The sequence below is a fragment of the Vigna umbellata genome, chromosome 4 (assembly GCF_029865625.1).
Source record: "Vigna umbellata cultivar VRB3 chromosome 4, Vumbellata_1.0, whole genome shotgun sequence".
Classification (NCBI taxonomy): domain Eukaryota; kingdom Viridiplantae; phylum Streptophyta; class Magnoliopsida; order Fabales; family Fabaceae; genus Vigna; species Vigna umbellata.
The window spans coordinates 45,478,731-45,499,989 of NC_142168.1; the positions used below are offsets into that span (position 1 = coordinate 45,478,731).

At 33.8% G+C, this 21,259-nt stretch overlaps 1 protein-coding gene across 1 annotated transcript; it reads right to left on the reverse strand.

The window, feature by feature from the left end:
* Nucleotides 1–2,596: 2,596 nt before the first annotated feature.
* LOC124839721 (FH protein interacting protein FIP2-like) lies at nt 2,597–19,910 on the reverse strand. Its single transcript, XM_088112339.1, has 11 exons — nt 19,751–19,910; nt 19,518–19,627; nt 18,652–18,786; nt 14,521–14,676; nt 14,312–14,395; nt 13,614–13,660; nt 13,461–13,534; nt 7,391–7,449; nt 4,697–4,756; nt 3,654–3,734; nt 2,597–2,998 (listed from the first exon to the last, which is right to left on the reverse strand). Exons 1-11 carry the CDS (start codon nt 19,797–19,799, stop codon nt 2,945–2,947), a joined length of 909 nt encoding a protein of 302 aa, XP_087968465.1. The 5' UTR covers nt 19,800–19,910; the 3' UTR covers nt 2,597–2,944.
* Between the last annotated feature and the right edge of the window lie 1,349 nt (nt 19,911–21,259).

Genomic DNA, 21,259 nt, shown 5'->3' on the forward strand with positions numbered 1-21,259 from the left:
AAAGTAATGTAAATATTTTTCAAAAAGAAAAAAGTGGAAAGTGTAATATTATTTTTACATTTCATTTTATATTACGTAAAATGTGTATATCTTTTAAACTAATGCTAACTTAGAAATGGTGTTTGCTTAGTCAACTCTTAGTGCATGCTAACTTTCTGATAAAGAAAAAAAAAATGTTAGTAATAGATTGGAATTGATAAAGTCCATTTAATGTGGAATACTAGTACCTTTAATTCAATTTGTGTCATCAAAGTGGTACTAAATTAAATAAAGTTTAAAATAAAACGCATTAGTGTAGGTTCCAAATATTAATTAACACAAGTTCCAAATACCTTCAAGAAAGTAGTTGTTGTGAAGAGTGTGAAGCTCACTCTTGTAAATCTTGATATCCAGTACTCGTTTTATCTGAAAATTAATGAAGGCAACACATGAAAAAAAAAACCAAATGAAATAAAATTGATAAAGTTAAAATTATTTTTGAAAATTTAAAAGGTAATAATAACTAGGATTTAAACGTAGATTTTTTATTTTTTGAGCTTCAATCTATATTGAATCTTTCTAAAACTGATCAATTATACGCCATAGAAATGGTTTGATATATCATTAAATCAAATTACACAAAAAAATATATAATTAAAAGTATGATAAGAGAAAAATTAACTTGAAGATCAAAGAAAAGTAACGAGATATTAAGTTAGTTAAATTGTTGAGAGATACTCAATTATTTCAAAAGAAACAAAAAATTTCAAATAATAGAAAAATTAAGAATTAGGGAAAATAAATAATGTGAAATTAGAAAATATAACTACAAGACCTCAATAGAATATTAAAATTAATACAATTGTAGATATATTTCACATTTCACTAAAATAAAATATCTCATTGCTAACTTCAATCAACAAAATGTAAAAAAGAAAAATGTAATTAAAGGTATCTTTAGAGAAAAAGTGACTTGAAGATTTATAAATACTTGTTACATACGAAATATGTCAAAATATTGAAAAATAATAAAATTCCTCAGTTGTTCGGGACTTGGGGTCTGTGTACAATATGGTGTACACGATTAAATGAACTGTCAACCGATAGGGTACGACTGATCGAGGCAGACAGCAGTTAAAGATAGTTAAAGACTAATGAATAGTATAACGATCATTAATGGACGATTAGCTGGTACATTAACGGTCAATAATGATCAATTAATAGGTTTGATTATCATAAATTCTATAAATATAAGTTTGATATAGAGGTAAAGATATTTTTGAACATAATTCAATTCATTAAGACCTTCTTGAAAAACAAATCTGACTTGAGTGTTAGAGTGTCTTCTGCAGGTCAAACACCGATCGGATACATAGCAAGTTAGGACAGGACGACCATCCATCGACCCTACGTAATCGAAACACATATTAATCTGTTGAGGATTGCATTTAAGGAAAGAATATTGGATTTTTAATTAAGATTTATAATTAAAAAAATATTTTAATTAAGATTTGTTATAATTTAGTTTATTAAATATACTTTAGGAGTTATAAAAAATGGTAACTCATTTTAATATTGAATTCTTAATTAGAATTTATACTTTAAGAAAGTAATTTAATTAAGATTTGTTATAATTTAGTTGATAGTTTATGAGATAAAAAAATAGGTTTTTATTAAATTATTCAGAAAACCTAAAATTGATTTTTTGTAACTAACTTAGAATATATGATTTATTTATATACGTCAAAGGAAGTTTAAGATGTAACAACTTAGACCCTCTCTTTTGTATTTTTCTATTGGTAAACTCATAACCCGTATGTGTCCCATAACATTATGGATTTAGCCTATGTTTCTCTCTTACCTATATTCGAAGTGAATTTATATCACATGTTATGAAAGATGAAAAGAACACTACAAATAACATTTTTTGCAACTAAATCTTTGAAGTATTAAAAGTTAACTTTTATTTATTTTGAGAAAAAAAAAAGTTAATATCTTTAAAAATTCAATGCATTCCCTGTCAGATCATTCATGAATTTGAAAAAAGAACTGAAAAAATTTAGAGAACATAATAATATATAATTTAATAATATGAGAAGTATTTTATATGATGAGACTATCGTTTGAGAGTATTCAATCGGTTTAATGTAACATATAATATTTTGAACGGTAAAGAAAGTTTTAAATAGTTTAGCAAATTCATTTGTGAAAGATAGACTTAAAAGAATAAAAATTAACAAACAAATTGTAAGCAATAATGCTATGATTTAAATATGTATTTATTTCAAAAATATAATCCGATGCTACATTTAATCTCTAGAAAATTCCTTTCCTCTAACATGTTTTGTTCTAATCTATGTAGTATGTAAATAATTTTCCTTTTGTTGCTATAAAATATTTTTCAAAATGATATATCAAAAAGAAAAACAAATTAAAAACAGTTTTTTAAAGACCAAAGACAATATAGAAGTATATTTCAAAGATCAACAATATATTTGAGTTCAAATTTATTCCTCCTTTACTCTGCAAAAGTATTCTCATTTTATTGTAAAATACAATAATCTCTGATAACGTAATCCAATCGAAAAAATTACCCAAAAAGGAAACTTATCAGTCATACAAGACAATCATGATTCATAAATACGAACTTCTTATCAGCCATGCGCTGTACACAACATAGTTCACATAACAAATTAGTAATATTCTTGGTACATAAGAAAAGCCAAAAAACCAGAATCAACACAAAATATGAACAAGAACAACATAAACAACTTTATCTCACAATATCAGCCGCATGTTATTGTTGGAGATCAGCAGACCCAACTAAAATATCACTTTACCAGAAGCACTTATACTTACGCTCTCATACACGAGATAACTTTCAAATTCCCAAGTTCAGTCATCTAGTACTGACATTTTATAGCCATATTACAAATTCCAATTTTTTTAATTTCCGGCACAAATATTATCTGATTACTCCAACAGTATTGGCACCATCAAGCCTCGCACCTTCCAAGTGCTGAGTGACATAAAAAGGAACGAAGAAATGTGTTAGTTTATCCCACATAACAGAAAAATATACTCGCCATAATTTTCCACCCATTCTAAATACAGGGAGCCAACAAAAGAAGCATTAAAACAATGGGAATTTGAAAACCTCAAATCTGATCTCGCATGGCATTTATTCCGTTGCCTAACGTTTGTCATTTTGGATTCAGTTATTAGTTTTATATTGGAAACAACAGATCATATAGAATTTTTTCGTGATCTGTGATTCAGTTTCCTGTACTTAGTAAATAAACTCTGGTTCAGCCATGTGTCCACTGATCAACAAGAATGGTTAGTGTGGAACACACTTGAATAACATAGCAGCAAACCAGCTTGAACTGAATGCTTGTGCTCAGTTCAGTTCCATTCCAACTACATTTTCAAAATCAATTGTCTACATTGTAAAGACATCCATCAATTATTGGCAACAGCAGCACAGCATAATATACCACAAACATTCCCCACTCCCATTCATATCACTGGACTTGACATTAAATTTTCAAACGACCAATGCCAGGCCATAACACATGAATTAGTTAATGGAAAATATTGATTAGCCAATCTATAATATCATAATTAGTAAAGAAACTCATAAGAACTATGAAAAATACAACTAAAATACATACCGTATATCGAAGATTAAGATGACTAAGATAAGCTCGTTGAAGGTTTGCACCCTTCAAGTTGGCGTTGTTCAGTTTTGCCCCCTAAGAAAAATAGGGAATTGATTTCAAAGTAGGCCAAAATAAGATTAAAATTTTATTTCACCCAGCCATAAACTTAATTGAAAAGAGAAAATGAAAAGAAAATCAGTAGTAAATTAAACTGACAAATTTATAGGAAGCAAGGTATCAAATTTAGGAAATAACTAAACTGGTATTGATGTTTATACCTGATCAGAGGGATACAAGAAAATCCAACAGAAACAAAATGACTATGCACGGAGATAATCTGCTTACAATTCACACTTTTAATCCATGGTGAGGTTTCTCAAAGTTTTGTGGGTTAAGTTATCTCATTAATAGTATATCATCTTCGGCCTTAGATAACGAAATTCCTCTTTCTATTTTGTTCGAATATTTTAACTTATTTGTCACCTGGGTGTAGCGTTTTCAGGTTTTCTCTTTGTATCTTTGACATTGGAGCCCTTACAACATACATGAATTAGTTAGGATATGAATCAATCCTTTAGGCATTCTTTCTCGTATTTCATTCTCAAGTCTTATGTTAAGCGATAAAGTGGTGGAGATATTTAAATTTAAAAAGAAAATGTACTTTTATTGAACATAAGGGTCTATGTTAGGCCCGTAAGTCATGTTTTCAGTGGTTGTGTCATGAGTGAGGAAACTTATACAAAAATCATAAAGTGGAGGCCAAAAGGGGGTGAGAGAAAATGGGAATATATGGAGAGCTTAACCAAATGAAAGGGGGATTATTCTCAGTCTGCGTGATGATTTTTTAGTATTGATAAGAAACTAAAAGGCATTTATTTGGACCTTAGACAAGTCCATCATTAGTATAGGCTCATACCCTCTAGATTAGCTTTGGTTAGGCTACACTCATGTTTTTGAAAAAATAGTGGATAAATTACCTATACCTTTTCTTTTTATGGTATGTAAAACATCTTTGACCCTATTATACATGCTCATACAGTTCCAGTGCATTTTACCTTCAAGTTAGCTCCTTCCAAAACGGCTCCCTCTAGATTGGCATTGGTAAGATCTGCATTCTGATAAGTTAAAAAGACATTCATTAATAATTATCACATACTTTTAATCAAGACACGACATTAAGGCTACTTTTCTCAAGATTCGAGATACAACCCATCTCTAAAAATCAAAATTATCCATGTTTTAAAATATATTATAACGAAAACTACCATTTGCCACTCCAACTTGACAACTAAAGAGAGTACTTACAGAATAAATTTCACCACAATTAAGCTTAGTCCATCACTAACTTGATTTATAAAAATTTCCTTTTTTTTTTCAAAACTCAGAAATCCTAAAGATTCCTCATCTAAATTAGCCATCACTGAATACAATTGTCTATGTGAGTATAAATAATAATTCATACATTTTGACTTTTGGGCATGCATGACAATATTAGGATATAAAGTTACAGATTCATTCCAATCCATAGTTTCTACAAAATACGATGAATGTTTTCATAAATGCCCTACAAATTTTTTTCATAAATGCCCTTCTGATTTTGAAGAGAGAAATAGAGGGAATGAAAATAGAAAATAAACAAAGTGAAAAAAGAAAAAAGGAAATAGTAAGAATTAAAATAGAATATTTAGTTGTTGGTTCATGGTGAATCTTTTCTATCAAAGTTGGTTTTGATGGCACTATTGATCAAATCAAAACTCGCTTGATAGTCAAAGGTTACACTCATATATTCAAATTAGACTAGGTGAAACCTTCTCTACGTTGCTAAGACAGCTTCTGTCCAATCATTCCTTGCCATGGCAGGTTGGGCTATATATCAGTCAAATGTCAAGAATGTCTTCCTTCACGACGATTTGTTGGAAGAAATTTATATGAAGCAACCTCTTGGTTTTGTTGTCTAGGAGGAGTCATCTGAATCCAAAAATCTTTATATGATATCAAGCAATGTCCTAACACATGGTTTGGTAGACTATGTGAAACGGTCCAACAACTTGTTATGATTAATGTGAGGCTGATCATTCGGTGTTATATTGTCAAACAACCATTGGATGTACCCACTTAGTAGTGCATGTTGATGACATTGTTCTTATATGTAGTGATCATCATGGTGTTAGAGATTCAGGTAAGAAATCTAACTCACTCACACTCTTACGCTCACAGAAACAAACACCACATAGTATGGGATGAATAATGGGTGTGTATTCACAAGAAAGAAACAAGAATACAGAATAGTCCAGAAGCTTAACCTCCTTCACCAGGTGCTATGACCGGTCAACAAATCAACAAATGTCTAACCACCTAACTGATACAACAAAGAGGTCCTTATATAGGCCTCTTTCCCAAACCAACTTAACTGACTAGCAGTTAAGTCCTCTGTTTTCCCTTTCTTCTCTCATAGACCCTCCATTCTCTAACATGGTGTCTTACAGATAAAACAACACTTGTGTCATCAATTTCAAACAAAAGACATTGGCAAAGTCATATTTCTTACGTATTCAACTAGCACAGTCTAACAATAAAATTGTCCTTTCTCAAAGGAAGTATGCATTGGATGCTTCATAGGAAATTGGACTAATGAATTCCAAGCTCATTGACTTACCATAGATCCAACTTATACCTAGTCCAGGGGAGCCACTTCCTGGTCCTAAATAATATAGAAAACTAGTTGGAAAATTAAACTATCTCACAATTACTTGTCCGGACATTTCCATTGTACGAGTTTCTAAATTCTTCATGTACAAAACATTGGAATGCAATTATTCACATTCTAGTGTATATTAGGCCCCTAGAAAAGGTTTGTTATATGGTCACAATAATCATACTCGTGGGTTATTTAGATGTCAATTGGACTTGTTCTCCTGAGGAGATCCCTTCCAAATAGTGTCATTATTGGGGACAATTAGATATCCTGGAAAAGAAAGAATAAGACTGTAGTAGCAAGATCCAACACAAGCAAAATATAAGTTACGGTATTTGCCACTTGTGAGCTTGTTTGGCTCAAATAGTTGCTTAAAGAATTGAGATTCCGGGGGTTCACACAAACAACTCTTATCTATGATAACCAAGCTACCCTAGATATTTCATCAAACCCAATATTTCACCAAAGGACTAAATATATTGAGGTAGACTGTCACTTTATCCGAGAAAGATTGCATTTGAAGACATCACCACTCAATTTGTTTGATGATAAAAAAAACACTCAATTTGTTAACTCTAATTATCAGTTAGCATATATCTTCACTAAATAATTGTGGGTCCTAAAATTTACTATATTTGTAACAAGTTTTGTTCATATGATTTATATGTACTAGCTTGAGGGGAGTATCAAATGTAACTATATATATATATATATATATATATATATATATATGCCTTGGCCCATTCTTTGTATCTTCTTTGCCTTTGAGATACTTATATACATACATGCTCCTCTGTTGTATTAGGCACAGATTATTTTTGTCACTTCACAATATATCTCAACAAAGTTGTTCCTCTTCTAGATAAAAGAACAAAACAAAACACACAAGGAATATGTTTATTATTTTAAAAAAAAGATATACTCAGATGAACCTCACGTATAACTTACAAGTTACAATGATCGGCCCAAAATATAAAAGCTTTATAGAAAGAAGAATTTAGATGACAAACAAATTAATAATTGATTAGACAAGTAAAAATTAAAGTTGGTGAACCTGTAGATGTGCTGTACGCAAATCTGCACCACATAAGCTAGAATCTACTAAGCAAGCATCTGCAAAATAGAAGTTTCAAACAAACTTCAGTTCCAAGTATATTGTTTGATATATCAATGCAGGCAAATGCATTTTGCAATTCTGATTACGTTTGTGTAACCAAGAGCATAAAGTAATCCAAATTGAAATATGGTGAAGCGTAAAAAATATAAAGCAATATATGTTGGAAAGTCACCTAAATTGTGTTACACCTAACTCACTTTATTGGAAGCCTTGTTGGAGGATGCCATAATTGCAGCCTTAGGTGGTGGCTTAGTTCCACATCGACTGGAGATATAACTTAAGTAGAGTTTATAAAGTTTGACAGTTCTTACCTTCTAAGTTGATTTTATGGGATTTTGTTTGATTCTTAACCTAAATTATACAAAGATATCAGAGTTTATCTTTGATTTATTTTTGGCCACCTACATTTGCTATTCTCTTGGTGGATAGGTGTGAGGGAGAGTATTGAAAACTATTTTAATTGCAACAACCTAGCCCACCTTAATTGATGCTTCCATGATTGTAGCCTCAAGGACAGTGGTAGCTTAGTCCCATATTGACTAAAGATACAACTTAAACAAAGATTATAAAATAGTTTTGGCAGGATTGATTCAGGCTTTGATGCGAGCATTAAATGAAGATAATGAGCTAGAACACGCCATACCTAGAAGATTTACAATAAGTATGTCAAGACAAGAAGTTCTAAATCAACAAAATATTTCTCTTTCTTTCTTATTTTGTATTTGATAGACTAATAATTTGTAAGGTTTTATTTCTTTTGAAGTGTAATTAGTAATTAGGTGTAGATAGGCCTTTTCAAACCCAAATATCTGGCATAAATTTTTTATAACACTTAAAGGGAAAGAAAGGAAAAGAAGACGACAATCAAGATGAAAAGGAAAAGACGAGCTTAATTCCCCTTCCTTTGGTTCTCATATTTATAATGACATTGGTAGTTTAGATAGAACAAATGATAAGGAAGAGAAAAGAATAAGAAAGACCATATTTAGAGTCCTAGATACAGCACACAACGATTGTTTCTTGTTTTTCCTAGAAATAATATTTCCTCTAATGAAAACACATTTTGTTTTTGGAGAGCTTTTGTCCATAAGAGAACCTATCCAATCAGCATCAAAATACCCAAAAATTTGAGTATTCCCAGTAATAGAGAGTTGAAAATAAGACTGATTTATTATTCTCAATCATGAAAAATACATTCTAATACTCTCTATTTATAATAATCTAATTATCCTAAAAAGGGAAATAGGGAACTAGGAAAGTAAAATAAAATAAAAGATTATATATCTATTCCTCTAATTAGGAAGATTCTAAAGATATTATATCAAATTACAACACTCCCCCTCAAGCTGGATCATACAAGATTGTATGAACCAAGCTTGGAATAGACAAACTCAATCAGAGATAATGTCAATAAACCAAATTGCACACACAAACAAATGTATCCCAAGAGACTCCTCAGCATCATATGGAGAATAATGGACAACAATGGACAACCGTGAACTTGCACCATGAAACTTCAACTTGGACAGCAATGAACAAGAGAGAACTAGTACCATGAAACTGACAACAATGAACAAGAGAGATTTCCATTAACAATGGATGATGACTTGCAGTAGCAAACTGTAAGAATGGATGAAGGTCTGTAGTGGTGAATCGCAACAAACTGCAGGGACTAGACTGCCATCAATAGTGGCGAACAGCAACAAAGCTTCAAGAACTTGATTTTCATGAGTAACATATGGGAGGCCTTCAAAGGCTAACCGTCACAACCCTGTAGGGACTTAACCACCCTAAACAGCAACAAACTTTCAGGGACTTCACTGCCCTGAGTAGCAACAAACCTTTAGGGACTTAATTGCCCTGAACATAAGGGAGGCCTTTAGGAAACAACTGTCCTGCAGAGGCTAACAGCAACAGACCTGCAGGGACTACACTACCCTGCAGCGGATGGAACTTTCTCCTCCTCACGACTGAACGGCAGAACGTGAAGGTGGAAGAACTGGTGAGAACTGATCCGTACGAGGGACAAATCTGAATACCATAACTTCGGAAGAGTCAACTCAGCAGGCGGTCTCAAAGAACAACTCTCAGTGAGCTATTATAACAAACCATTGGCAGAAACCAAAAACACCAAAGATTGGGACTTATGATGGCATCAAAAGGCCAAAGACAGGTTGGAAATCCAAAGTTTTCTGCTGGACTACTCCTAAATGACGATACTTAACAATGTATCACAAGAAGTACGGGCTAAACTCTAGCCCAAGAAGAAAGTTCTCTGCAGGGGCTGAAAAATATTTCCCCCCACGGCAAACAGCGAGAACGACGGCTAGTGTACTTCACGAGGCACTCTTAATCTTGACCAAAGAAAATGCGGTAGCTTATTGAGGCAGCAACGACAAACTGCAAAGGTTACAACAACTGACGGCGACTGACTGCGCCGACGGCTGACTGCGCCGACTGTGGTAGCAGCGGAACGAAGCATTGTTGCTTGAGAAACAGAAACGAAGTTTGAACCCATTGGTGATAGGGGGAGGAAAGGTCCTGGTCATGAAACGTGTGGGCAAACCCATTGGTGGAGGTAGAGAACCCTTCATAATGGAGACGAAAGAAGATGATGGAAACGGGTCTTGGTCACAGGTGTTAGTGCATTCGGCGGCACAAGCGGTAGAGATGACGATAAGAAGGACCAATCAGTGCCGCACAATAAAGGGAAGAAGAACCCATTGGTGGTGACAGAAACCATAATGCAGTAACTAGATGCACCAAACCAGAACACAAAAACGAGAGGGAGGTTTGGCAATGTGGAAGCGTGCGGCGAGAAGACGGAGATATTGTGAAGACAACGAAGATGACAACAATGGCTGCTATGGAGGGTCAGAACAGAGAGAGGAAGCTCCGGCGAGACGACCGGCAGCGGCGCGATTTGATGCCAACGCCGAGAAGGCGGCTCGTGACAAACACGCACCCGAGACCAGCTAAAGAAAGGCGGCGCGTGGAGGCGCGTTGAGCAGAGTTTGGTCCTGACTCTGGCGAGGTTGGCCGTCGCTCAAGGAGGCGGTCCAAATCCACTGGTCATCGAACGAAAGTGCAACTGTGGCCGGCGGCAGACGGTGGCTAGCGCTGGTCGACGGCGGAGAGCAGTGGTGCACAACGAAGAGAACAACGGTGCACAACGGAGAGAACAGCGGTGCACAATGGAGAGAACAACAAACAAGAACTCTGTAAATGATTGAAAGCCAGTGAAGATGCCAACTATTGGGCATTAGAGGAGAGACCCATTCTGGGCCAAAGTCTGAACAAGCTTGTTGGTGGAAACACAATGCACATGGGAGCCAATGAGAATGCGGGCATCGTTTAAACCAGTTTCAGCTACTGTCTAAAAGGGAATGGGTTCGAATCCCATTCCAGATTATGGAAGCACAGCTTTGTGTAGCTGTAATCAGGAAGACAGACGTGTTGGCAATGCTGGAGAAATGTCAGACCAAGCACTACAAGCCTGATCTAAAAGCTTAGCTGGGGCAATTGAAGCCCAATGAAGCAAAATTTATAAGAATGCACTGCAGGAAACAAAGGGCTTTTGGTGGGAGTAGGTGGAATATAAAGACTGCAGCTTTTATAAGAAAGTTAGCCATCTTGTACACACGAAAACTGATAGCTACAAGGGAAACATTTATGTTAGAAGAAATAAAAGAAGAAATAAAAGGGACAGACAATTAACTATCTATGTGTAGGTTTTATTGTGTCAGACTATTATAAAAGTTTTTTTAGGAGGTGGTTTTTGGCAGTTTTTCATTGTTTTTGTAAATTCTGAAAAAGAATAGGAGTGAAGAGTTTGGTTCTCTCAAATAACCAGAAGTTGTATGTGTTTGGTTTTTCCCACATTGGAGGAAACTTGGTGTACAGTTAGAATAAAGATCTGCAGTTTCTAAAGCTTATTTCGTTAGAGGTCTGAATACCTATCATTTGTATACAAAACCTCTTTCCTAGTGAAGTGGGGGCACATTGAAGGTTATGGTCAACACAAGAATGGAGGCAAGATAGGATGGGTTGGCGAAGATCGTCCAAGACCAAGAACATGAGAATAACCGATGGTTCCAACAGTTAGAAGAGATGATTCAAGAACTGAGGGGGTGGTTGAACGATTGGCATCGTTTGATCAGCATAGAGAGGCCCAAGATTTTGTTGCCAGGGGAGGACATGACGACAGCCGACATCATGAAGGAGGAGGATCTTTTGGGGTTTTTGCCAAATGGAGGAAGTTGGACATTCTTGTGTTTATAGGAGACGAAGCTTATAGCTAGACCAATAGGCTGGAGCAGTATTTCCGTTTGAAGGAAGTCTGTGAGGAGGAGAGAATGCAGGCTGTGATGGTTGCTTTGGAAGGGAAAGCTTTGAATTGGTTTCAATGGTAAACCTGCAATTCGCATCCTACATGGGAAGCCTTCAAAGATGCAGTGGTTCGAAGGTTTCAGCCAACAATGTTGCAAAACCCGTTCGAAATATTGATTAGGCTACGCCAAACTAGACAAGTAGGGGAATATATAGAATAACTTGAACAATATGCGGGGTTCATGAAAGGAATGCAACAAGATTATATGGTGGGCATCTTCTTGAATGGGCTGAAGGAAGAAATAAACGCAGAGGTCAAACTATACGACCCAAAGAATCTTGTTGAGTTAATGATGAAGGCTCAAATGGTGGAAGAAAAGGTTAGAGTCATCACCACGGGGTAATCTCTCACTATGTAGCTTCAAAGTAACACCTACAGACAATTGCCACCTACTCGCAGTTACTCAAATGATAGGAGAAATTCAGTGGGTTATACCAACTCTAACAGAGAAAGTGGAGAGAACAATGGTTGTATGAGCACCATTAATAGTTCTCCTAATGGGACTCAATAAGCATGGCCACTGTTTAGAAAATTGTCCTAAAAAGAATTGCAAGATAAAAAAGGGCTTATGCTTCAGGTGTGATGAGAAGTTTGGGCCTAATCATACCTGTAAAAATAAACAGCTCCATATGTTGCTTATTTCAGAAGAGGAAATTCAGGAGTTAGGGGAATATGTTGTATATATTCATAAAGAATTTCCAGACTTTCACCTTGAGGATAAGGTGCATCTTCGTGGAGGGGGTGTTGATAGGTTTGATACAGTTTACAAAATAAGGAAAAAAGAAGGTAGTTAATACAGTTGAAAACACCTACCCATTGAAAACAACTGGGAAGCTACTCCTGCCATCAATACAAAGTTTACTGCTTTTCACCTTGAGGACAAGGTGGAACTTCATGGAGGGATATTGATAGGTTCAAGGGAAACGTTTATGTTAGAAGAAATAAAAGGGATAGACAGTTATAACTATAATTGTCTGTGTAAGTTTTGTAGTGTTAGACTATTATTAAAGTCTCTTTAGGAGGTGGTTTTTGGCAGGTTTGTAAATTTTGAAAAGAATAGAAGGAGTGCAGAGTTTGGTTCTCTCGAATACCCAGAAGTTGTATGTGCTTGGTTTTTCCCACATTGGAGGAAACCTGGTGTACTGTTAGAATAAAGATCTACAGTTTCTAAAGCTTATTTTGTTATAGGTCTAAATACCTATCAACAACAATATGCTAGGTATAAAAAATAGGGAATTACATATTACCACAAATTGCACTGTGGGGTATCTTGGAATCAATTCGTATAGGATTTAAGTTAACTTGATGAATAGAAAAGAAGTATCAAAATTTGTCATTGCAAATTAAAATCATGAAAGGAAACTCTACTACAAAGCTATAAGATTAGTGATACTCTATGACATGACAGTTATTAATGAAAGTTGGGGACATAATATGGTTCTGACGATATTGTGATGTTTTGATATAGCCCCATGGGTTGATCAATGTAGCCCACTCCACATAGTGCAAAAAGGCTTGGTTGTGTTGTTGTGTGTATTGGTAGTAACACTCGTATTGGTTTCAGATGTGAGAATTGATAAATACTACAAAGTACATGAAAATAAAATACTTCAACACCTTGTAGATTTGCACTCTGAAGGCATGCACCAGCTAATAAAGCACCACGAAGGTTTGCCCCAGTAAATTCACATCTTCCCTAGGCAAGAATAAGAAATTTAGAGGCCTGCAAGTATGTGTACAATTGAATGTAGAGTTTTCCGAGTAACTTACTCACGCAAAGTTGCATTGTGAAAAATGGAGGCCTCGGCATCAACATCCTATGAAATTAAATACACACAGGAAATATTTATTGTTAGATATTTTGCATTTTATGTTAATTAGGCAAACATGACTTTTGACATTGTTTGATATTGGTAGATATTGTTGATATTGGTTTTTAACAATATCTTCTATTTACCATATTTATGTTTGGTTGCCATATATACTTGTATCATTTTTCATTATAAATATATTACCCTAAGCATGTTTTAGACACAAGGGAAATTAATCATATACCTAGTTTTACTATATTTAATATTTTAAATTAAAATTAAATTTATATGCTGAAGTAATTAATAATATAGCCAAAATATACATTTTTCTAACTAAACAATATAAGCATGTAGTGTCACAAGTTTTAAAAAGTTATCAAAAAAATATTGTGGTGATAATGATAGCAAAACAATTTTTTGCCCAATGTTGTACTGTACATCATTTATATCATTTATATTGCGAAGTTAAATATGGGTATTATTGGTTTAGTCATTTAAAGTGGGATTTTATTGTCCTCAAGCAAACCAAAGAAAACTTTAGAAGTCAATGAAAAGGGATTTTATTTCAGATCTAATATGCAATGTCCAAATAGGCCGGATCTACTTTCTAAATTAATAATACCCAAGTATTGTGATTCTGGATAGAACCATACTTACTCGAAACTTTGCACATTGAAGGTTTGTACGTGAAAAGAACACATTTTTAAGACAAGCATAGCTGAAATCCACATATGATAAATCCTGAAAATTCATAATAATATGACAAAGATAGTATCAAGATACCAGACATATTATCCAGAAACAACAACTACTTTATAAGTAAACTAAGATACTGCTAAAAAACATTTCTAGGTCCAAGAAATTACCAGTTTAGAGAGGTCAAGTCCAGAAAGATTAACCCCTCGAAACCTTACTTTCTCAGATTGTATACACTTGATGATGTCTGTACGTGTCAACTCTGTATGGAACTCATCAACTTCCTTCTTTTCATTGAGGACAGCATGTATTCCATCTATAAGCCCCTGAGGTTTACCAAGTGATCACAGGTTATAGGGTTTTAAAAAGGTCTGAAGTTTCAGTTCCTTTTCCATTTCGTAAAGTAATTGTGAGTAATCTAGGCAGAAGGAATATGACAGATTTCAAGTTTGACATATAGAAACACACACACTCTCTTAAACAATATAAGGAAATAAAGAATTATTTCATTTGTTTCAATTAATGAAATAAGTGTTGAATATGACAGATTTCAAGTTTGACATATAGAATCACACACACACTCTTAAAGAATATAAGGAAATAAAGAATTGTTTCATTTGTTTCAATTACAGAAATAAGTGTTGATCTTATATAATCAGAAATATTGCTATAATTATAAGAATAATGAGTTGATCCCACACAATTGGGAATATCTACATTGTATATGTATTATTAGGAACTTTATTATTTATTTCTGTATCATAGATTCGTTATCAGATGATGATAAATTTTCTCAATTTATTATATTGATTCCTTTATCTCGATATAATTAAAGCATTCGTAATATCTGAAAAATGTATTGTTTCAGCTTAATGTTTCTGTCTTCCCTACAGTTTAACATGGTATATAAAGCCCTTTTCAAAATATTGTTGGTGCCAATAGACCCACCATCTCTTGGGCATTTTTTATTTTGTGAATCTTTCCTCCCAGGTATGCTGTCACTGTTCCAATGCCCTCTCCTTAAGTTTTTTTATTTGCTTTTTCTCCTCAAACATTCCAAAAAAAATGTATTCCAATACCACATCAACCTCTAAAACAAATTCTCTCATCTTTTCTATCCATGTTAGTATTGAGAAGATGGACGAGTCTAATAACTCACTCCAACCTATTTCCCATCTTCATGAGACGTGTAGGCATGTGCTCTATATACCAATGACCCATAACATTTCTACGGTGTGTCAAAATCTCTTAACACTTGTTGCTACAAAACATTGAGGGTTCTATGTCTACTTATTTTGGGTGGCTTCATGTTGTTTATATGATTTTAATGAGCTCCTTCCACCATCTGCAAATGTGAAGAAGGAACTTGAGAAGTACATTACGTTCTTTTAGAACTTGGGCCTATACAGTTTGCCATGAGTATGTTGTACCCATGATCAGATTTTGGGATCACTAGTGAATCTTACTATCTCCTTGATATCATCTACACTCCTCTAAATTTCCTAAGAGATAAACATCAATACACAAATTTCATCTGCAGGAGAAAACACTACCTTTACATGAAAGAGTAATAATTAAAGATGCTATTGCACCAGTAATTCTAAAAATTGTCCAAAATGTGAACATTGCCATCTCTACAATTAGTAGGTGTTGAAAGCTGCATGGGCAACCCCCTCATCCACACAATATTTGCCAGGCATCAATTACTGAATCACCAAAATGATCCATCTCCAACAACATTTGAAGACTTTATCAAATGGTGTGTGACACTCTAATCCGTAAGTAGCATTGCTGCGATGACACACACTGGTAATCCATCTACTTGTCTCTCTCAATCTCCCTTTCTTGTTCCCTAGGTTATTAACTCATGCAACTAATTACATATCTAGTGATCGTTCTTCTTTTCTCCTTTTTTACTAATGTTGTCAATTTGCCTTTAAGAACTATTATTAGTGGTTCACAAAAACGAGCTTGCAGCTTTGGTAGTACCCAACCCCTCTTATCCCCTACTGTTTCACCCTTTGTTACGTCCCTAATTTTTCCCTTTCAAATTATTGTCTATGACCCCATTGACCCAATCCCATGATATTATCCTCACACTCAATAAAAGTATTGTTATATTATCCTCAAATGTGAGTCATTCTATACTATCTCCATCCAATACCATTGGAATGTACATCAACAATATCTCCAATGATGATTCCTGCACAATTAGGACATATCGGGCTAACAAAATTGGAGAAGATGGTGTCAAGTTTAAAACATGTTCAATTATTGATCTTTTCTTCAGTCTTAACAAATGAGTTTTGCCTTCTTTTTCTTTTGTTCAATATGATATTTGGGGTCCTTCTTGTACTACTACCTGTTTTGGTTTTAAATATTTTGTTACCTATATTGATGATTATTCTAGATGCACTTGGATTTGGTTAATGAAGAATTGATCAAAAATGTTTTGTATATAACAAACATTTTCTAATAAAAAAAAAATCAATTTGGTATACCCATGTGTTTTTGGTAGGGACAATGCTCATGAATATTTGTCTAACCAATTTCGTTAGTTTATAACATCCAATGATAACTTTCATCAAACAACATGTCCTGTAGTCCTTAACAAACTGGAGTGGCGAAAGAAAAAATCAAACATCTTATTAGACTACCCAAAAGCTTTTTCTACGTAGTCATCTTCCTCACCATTTTTGGGGATACTACCCTTACGACATGTCATGTCATTAATTGGATGCCATCATCTGTTCTTAATGATCACGTACCCCACTCTACCATTTTTCCTCATTCCCCTTTATATAGTCTTCCTTTACGTGCTTTTGGTACCACATGTTGTGTACACAACCTCACACCTAGTCCAATAAACTTACTCCCCAATCATTCAAATGTGTTTTGGTACCACATGTTGTTTACATCCCAACTTAGTTGATTCTTTAAGAAGATCAAGTACATATTTACTTTTGAAGATAAAAGTCCCCTTTTCAGAATAAGCAACCAATATTCCAAGAAAATACTCAAGTTCTCCTAACTCCTTCATATCAAATTAGACCGCCAACTTTTCCTTTATAGTCAATTTCTCTATTTCGGCATCTCGTACAAAATCATACAATGGAAAATCCACAACCAAGGGACCCACCACAAGAGCCATTAGCTAGAAGAATAAATGAAGGTTGGGCCTCTACTGAAGATAGCACACCCATGAATCTATTTACATGGACCACCTCTTAATGAGCTTGAAGATTGGACCAACCCATTTATAGAATAGGAATACACTGAGTTCACACAACAATTTGGTGGCCAAGGTGGCACACTTTATATCAAACAGATTTTGGTTTATACATAAAGCTACTAGTCTTAAAGTCCCTGCTCTCAATAATGCAATCTTTGCTTTAATCTGACCTTAATTGAGGATTTTTTTTACGAACACCTAATCAAGGATTAAGAAGAAAAGATCATTCCAGCATTTTCTACTGTATGATTAAGAAAAACAAAAAATGCGAAACTAGATTGGTTTGGATGCAATACTAATGGGGAGCTAAAGGTTCTCGAGGTATATCTAGTTTTGGGAGTACCTTTAGAGATCATCATACTTCCATTGTGTGTGATTTCTTTTAATATCTTGGTCTTGATAGTGCCTTATATGCAGAGGTGATGGGTATGATTCTTGAGATGGAAATTGCTATCTACAGAGGTTGGAATACCTCTAGATTGAGTGCGATTCTCAACTTCTTATTCAGGCTTCGTCCATTACTTCTATTATGTTTTGGAATATTTGTAGTATATTGATGAATCGTTTTGTAAACAGTAATATTATGTATATTCACCTTTCAAATATTTTTAAAGAAGGTAATCAATGTGTTGATAAACTTGTTGAGTTTGGAACTAGTCCTCACGGTTATACTTTGTGGGTAATGTTGTTAGCTTCATTTGTTCTGAGATTTTCAAGGATAGATTTGATTTACCCTTTTATAAGGTTAGAAAATAGTGGATCAGGCAGGTCTGTCCACTATCTTATTTTGTATTTTCCTCTTTTTTTAATATTATGTGGTGCCACATATAAATGATGTTCTTTGTGGTGCCAACATAATTGGGATAACAAACAGTACAGTGATGCCTTAACCCTCTCACTTTTATAACAAAAACTTGGCATGGTTTTAAATTCACAATTACAATCAGAATATTGCAATTTCAAAGCACAAATGTAATTCAAAACCAAGTCGCCTAAAAGGGTATAAATTTCAACTTCAAAAGCAAAAATTGATAGCAATCACATTCCAATAAAACATAATAGTGCTTACAAGTAGCTGATAGTACTCAGCCTCCCTTAACAATTCCGAGTACTGATATTCTTCAAGAGTAGGCACCACACCATCCCTTAACCAATTGAGAATGTGCCGAAAGTGTTTACCATCCCTATCAACAAACACATATCCCTGCATCCATCGCCAGTTACAAATTCAATCCATAACTAAGATAAGATACAGAATTAGACAAACATGAAGAATTTTAATTTTAACAGTGATAGAGCATGTATGTATGGGGAACCTTTCTTCTTGAATTCAGATGTATTTTATGAAAAAAAAAAAAAGTTGTATTCGTAAATAAACTGGATAATTGTGTTTATAGAATAAACTGGATGTTTGGAACTTCAGCTGTAATTTAGTAAAAACCCTGCTTTTCCAAAACAATTAAGTTGATTTTGTGAATTGGAAAAGTTAGTAGTTTACGATTATTTTCTAACAGTTTTCATATTTTCAGCTTCGTTCATATGAATACTATTTTTCATAAATAAAAGATGATGTTTTTGTTGCATCCAAACGAAACTATTTATGTTAAAATAACATTTCAGCATCCAAACAAAAAGCATGTTCTGATAATATTCAGTTGTAATAATAATCGATTACACGGATAACGGACACCCTCAAGGTGAAACGCCTTGGGTCTTTAAATCATAGCCAAAATAGATTTAAATCACTACATGTTGAAATACGGTAGATTCAATCACTGATCCTGTATTCCATTTGAACTTCTCCAAGGACAAAACCCACCGCATTTCGACACCAAACCAATCAATTTTAATACGTATGGACTAAAACCAATCTTAACCAAATATTAAGAACCTTAAACACATTCTAACTTAATAATAACAACAAATTGCAATTGCCTTGTCAGAATCTTGGCACAGAGTGTGGCGGCCACTAAACATGGCGGCAAGCATTGAATCGGGCTCGCGCTGTGTGAGAGTGTCGGTGGTGGTGCAGAATTTCTTGCCTCCTGCGAATATAATCAATGAAGGGAGACAGAGTGAGAAAATAGCGTCGTGTTAGAGAGAAATGAAGGAAAACAGAAGGTGAGAAAATGGCGTTGTGTTAAGAGACCAAGGAAAAGAGGGTTTACCGATGTTGAGGCGAATGACGGAGGATAAATCGGATTGGAGGTTCTTCATTGTAGCGAAGTGAAGCGCAAAGAGAGAGCAACAGCCACTTTAGTGTATTTGGAATTGGGATGGAAGGGCATGATTAGAGACCATGTTGGTCACAGACACAAGACAAAAAGTCAGGATATTTTTTATGTTTTTACTACTAATCGTCAAAATTTATTAAGAGACGTAGAAAAGATAAATCAAAAATGAATGATAGGGTGATTATAAATTATTTTTATTTTCTGTTTTTCTCTTGGGAAACAAAGACCGTGACTTTATTTTTTTTATTTTCAAGTTTAAATTTATTTCCTGTTTTAATTTTTAAGGTTATATATTTATTATGATAATAAAAAATATCGTTTTTTATAATTATTAAAAAAAATAAGATATAAAAAAAATAATTTAATAAGTTTATTCTTATAAGTTATTAATTAAATTTTAAAAATAATTATATAAATTAAAGAATAAAATAATAATATAATTTATATTAATAAAAAATCAAAAACAACAAGTGATGTTAGAAAATAATTATAAAAAAATTACAAAAATCATTTTTAATATATATATATATATATATATATATATATATATATATATATATTGTGAGTCCCTAGAAAATTTTAATTTATAATAATTGTGAAATTCCAGAAAATGGTATTTTAGAAGTGGTGGTAGTCTAAACATAGTGAGACTCGATTATTTTAATATTAAACGGTTTTATTATAAATAGTTTTGTTATAAACGAGTTTCATTAGTTTAAAACGTATCATCTCTCTATAAACTACTTTTTTAGAGTTCTCTACCATTTCTCTAACATTTATCACTCTTGGATCATCTGTTCGACGATCAAGAAGTGCATAGGTGATCCTTGCGACAAGGACAATAATCTCTATTGATCAATTTCTTGTTTTGAGCTGATTTTTGTAGAGTTTCCTTACAACATAAGCTTCGGTTGAGGTTTTTGTGAGTTGCGCTATTGATCAGAGGTAAGGGAAGTTAGATTATTGCTTTAATTAGTAGTTTGACATGTAAGTGTGATGAATTCTTTGTGTTGGTGCTGATTTAATTGACTTTAGGTTTTAAGTGTATTGAGTTGCATGAAAATTTGACTACTTGATTGTGACATTGTGCAATGGTGGTTATGAACTGAATTGAATGATGTATAATTTATAATTGATCATACTAGATACAAGTAATCGGTTATGAGAGTGATTAGATAGAGATTTAAGTGAATTATCTTGTTTTAAGTCAACTTGGGGGAATTGAGGTAGTGAAAATGAGAACTAAGAGTTAAGGGCTTAATTGGTTTGTTGGGATAGTTTGGGTAGGTCAAATGTGACTTGTTTGAGTCACCAAAATGGTCAAAAACATGTTCAAAGTGGTAGATTGTGATTTGAGTCCCTAAGTTGATGAATTTGATGTTATAGAGTAGGAATTGATTCCTAAACACTTTAGATTGATAGTATGAAGGTTTAGAATCACTT

Bases quoted from the DNA above. Each gene is read 5' to 3' on its own strand.
- LOC124839721 (XM_088112339.1), bottom strand. From the start codon at position 19,799: ATGAAGAACCTCCAATCCGATTTATCCTCCGTCATTCGCCTCAACATC. The intron at 14,677-18,651 runs GTAAGCACTATT...GGTAAACCTCAG, and splicing joins CTGAGTACTATCAGCTACTT to GGGCTTATAGATGGAATACA. The intron at 14,396-14,520 runs GTAATTTCTTGG...ATGAATTTTCAG, and splicing joins GACTTGACCTCTCTAAACTG to GATTTATCATATGTGGATTT.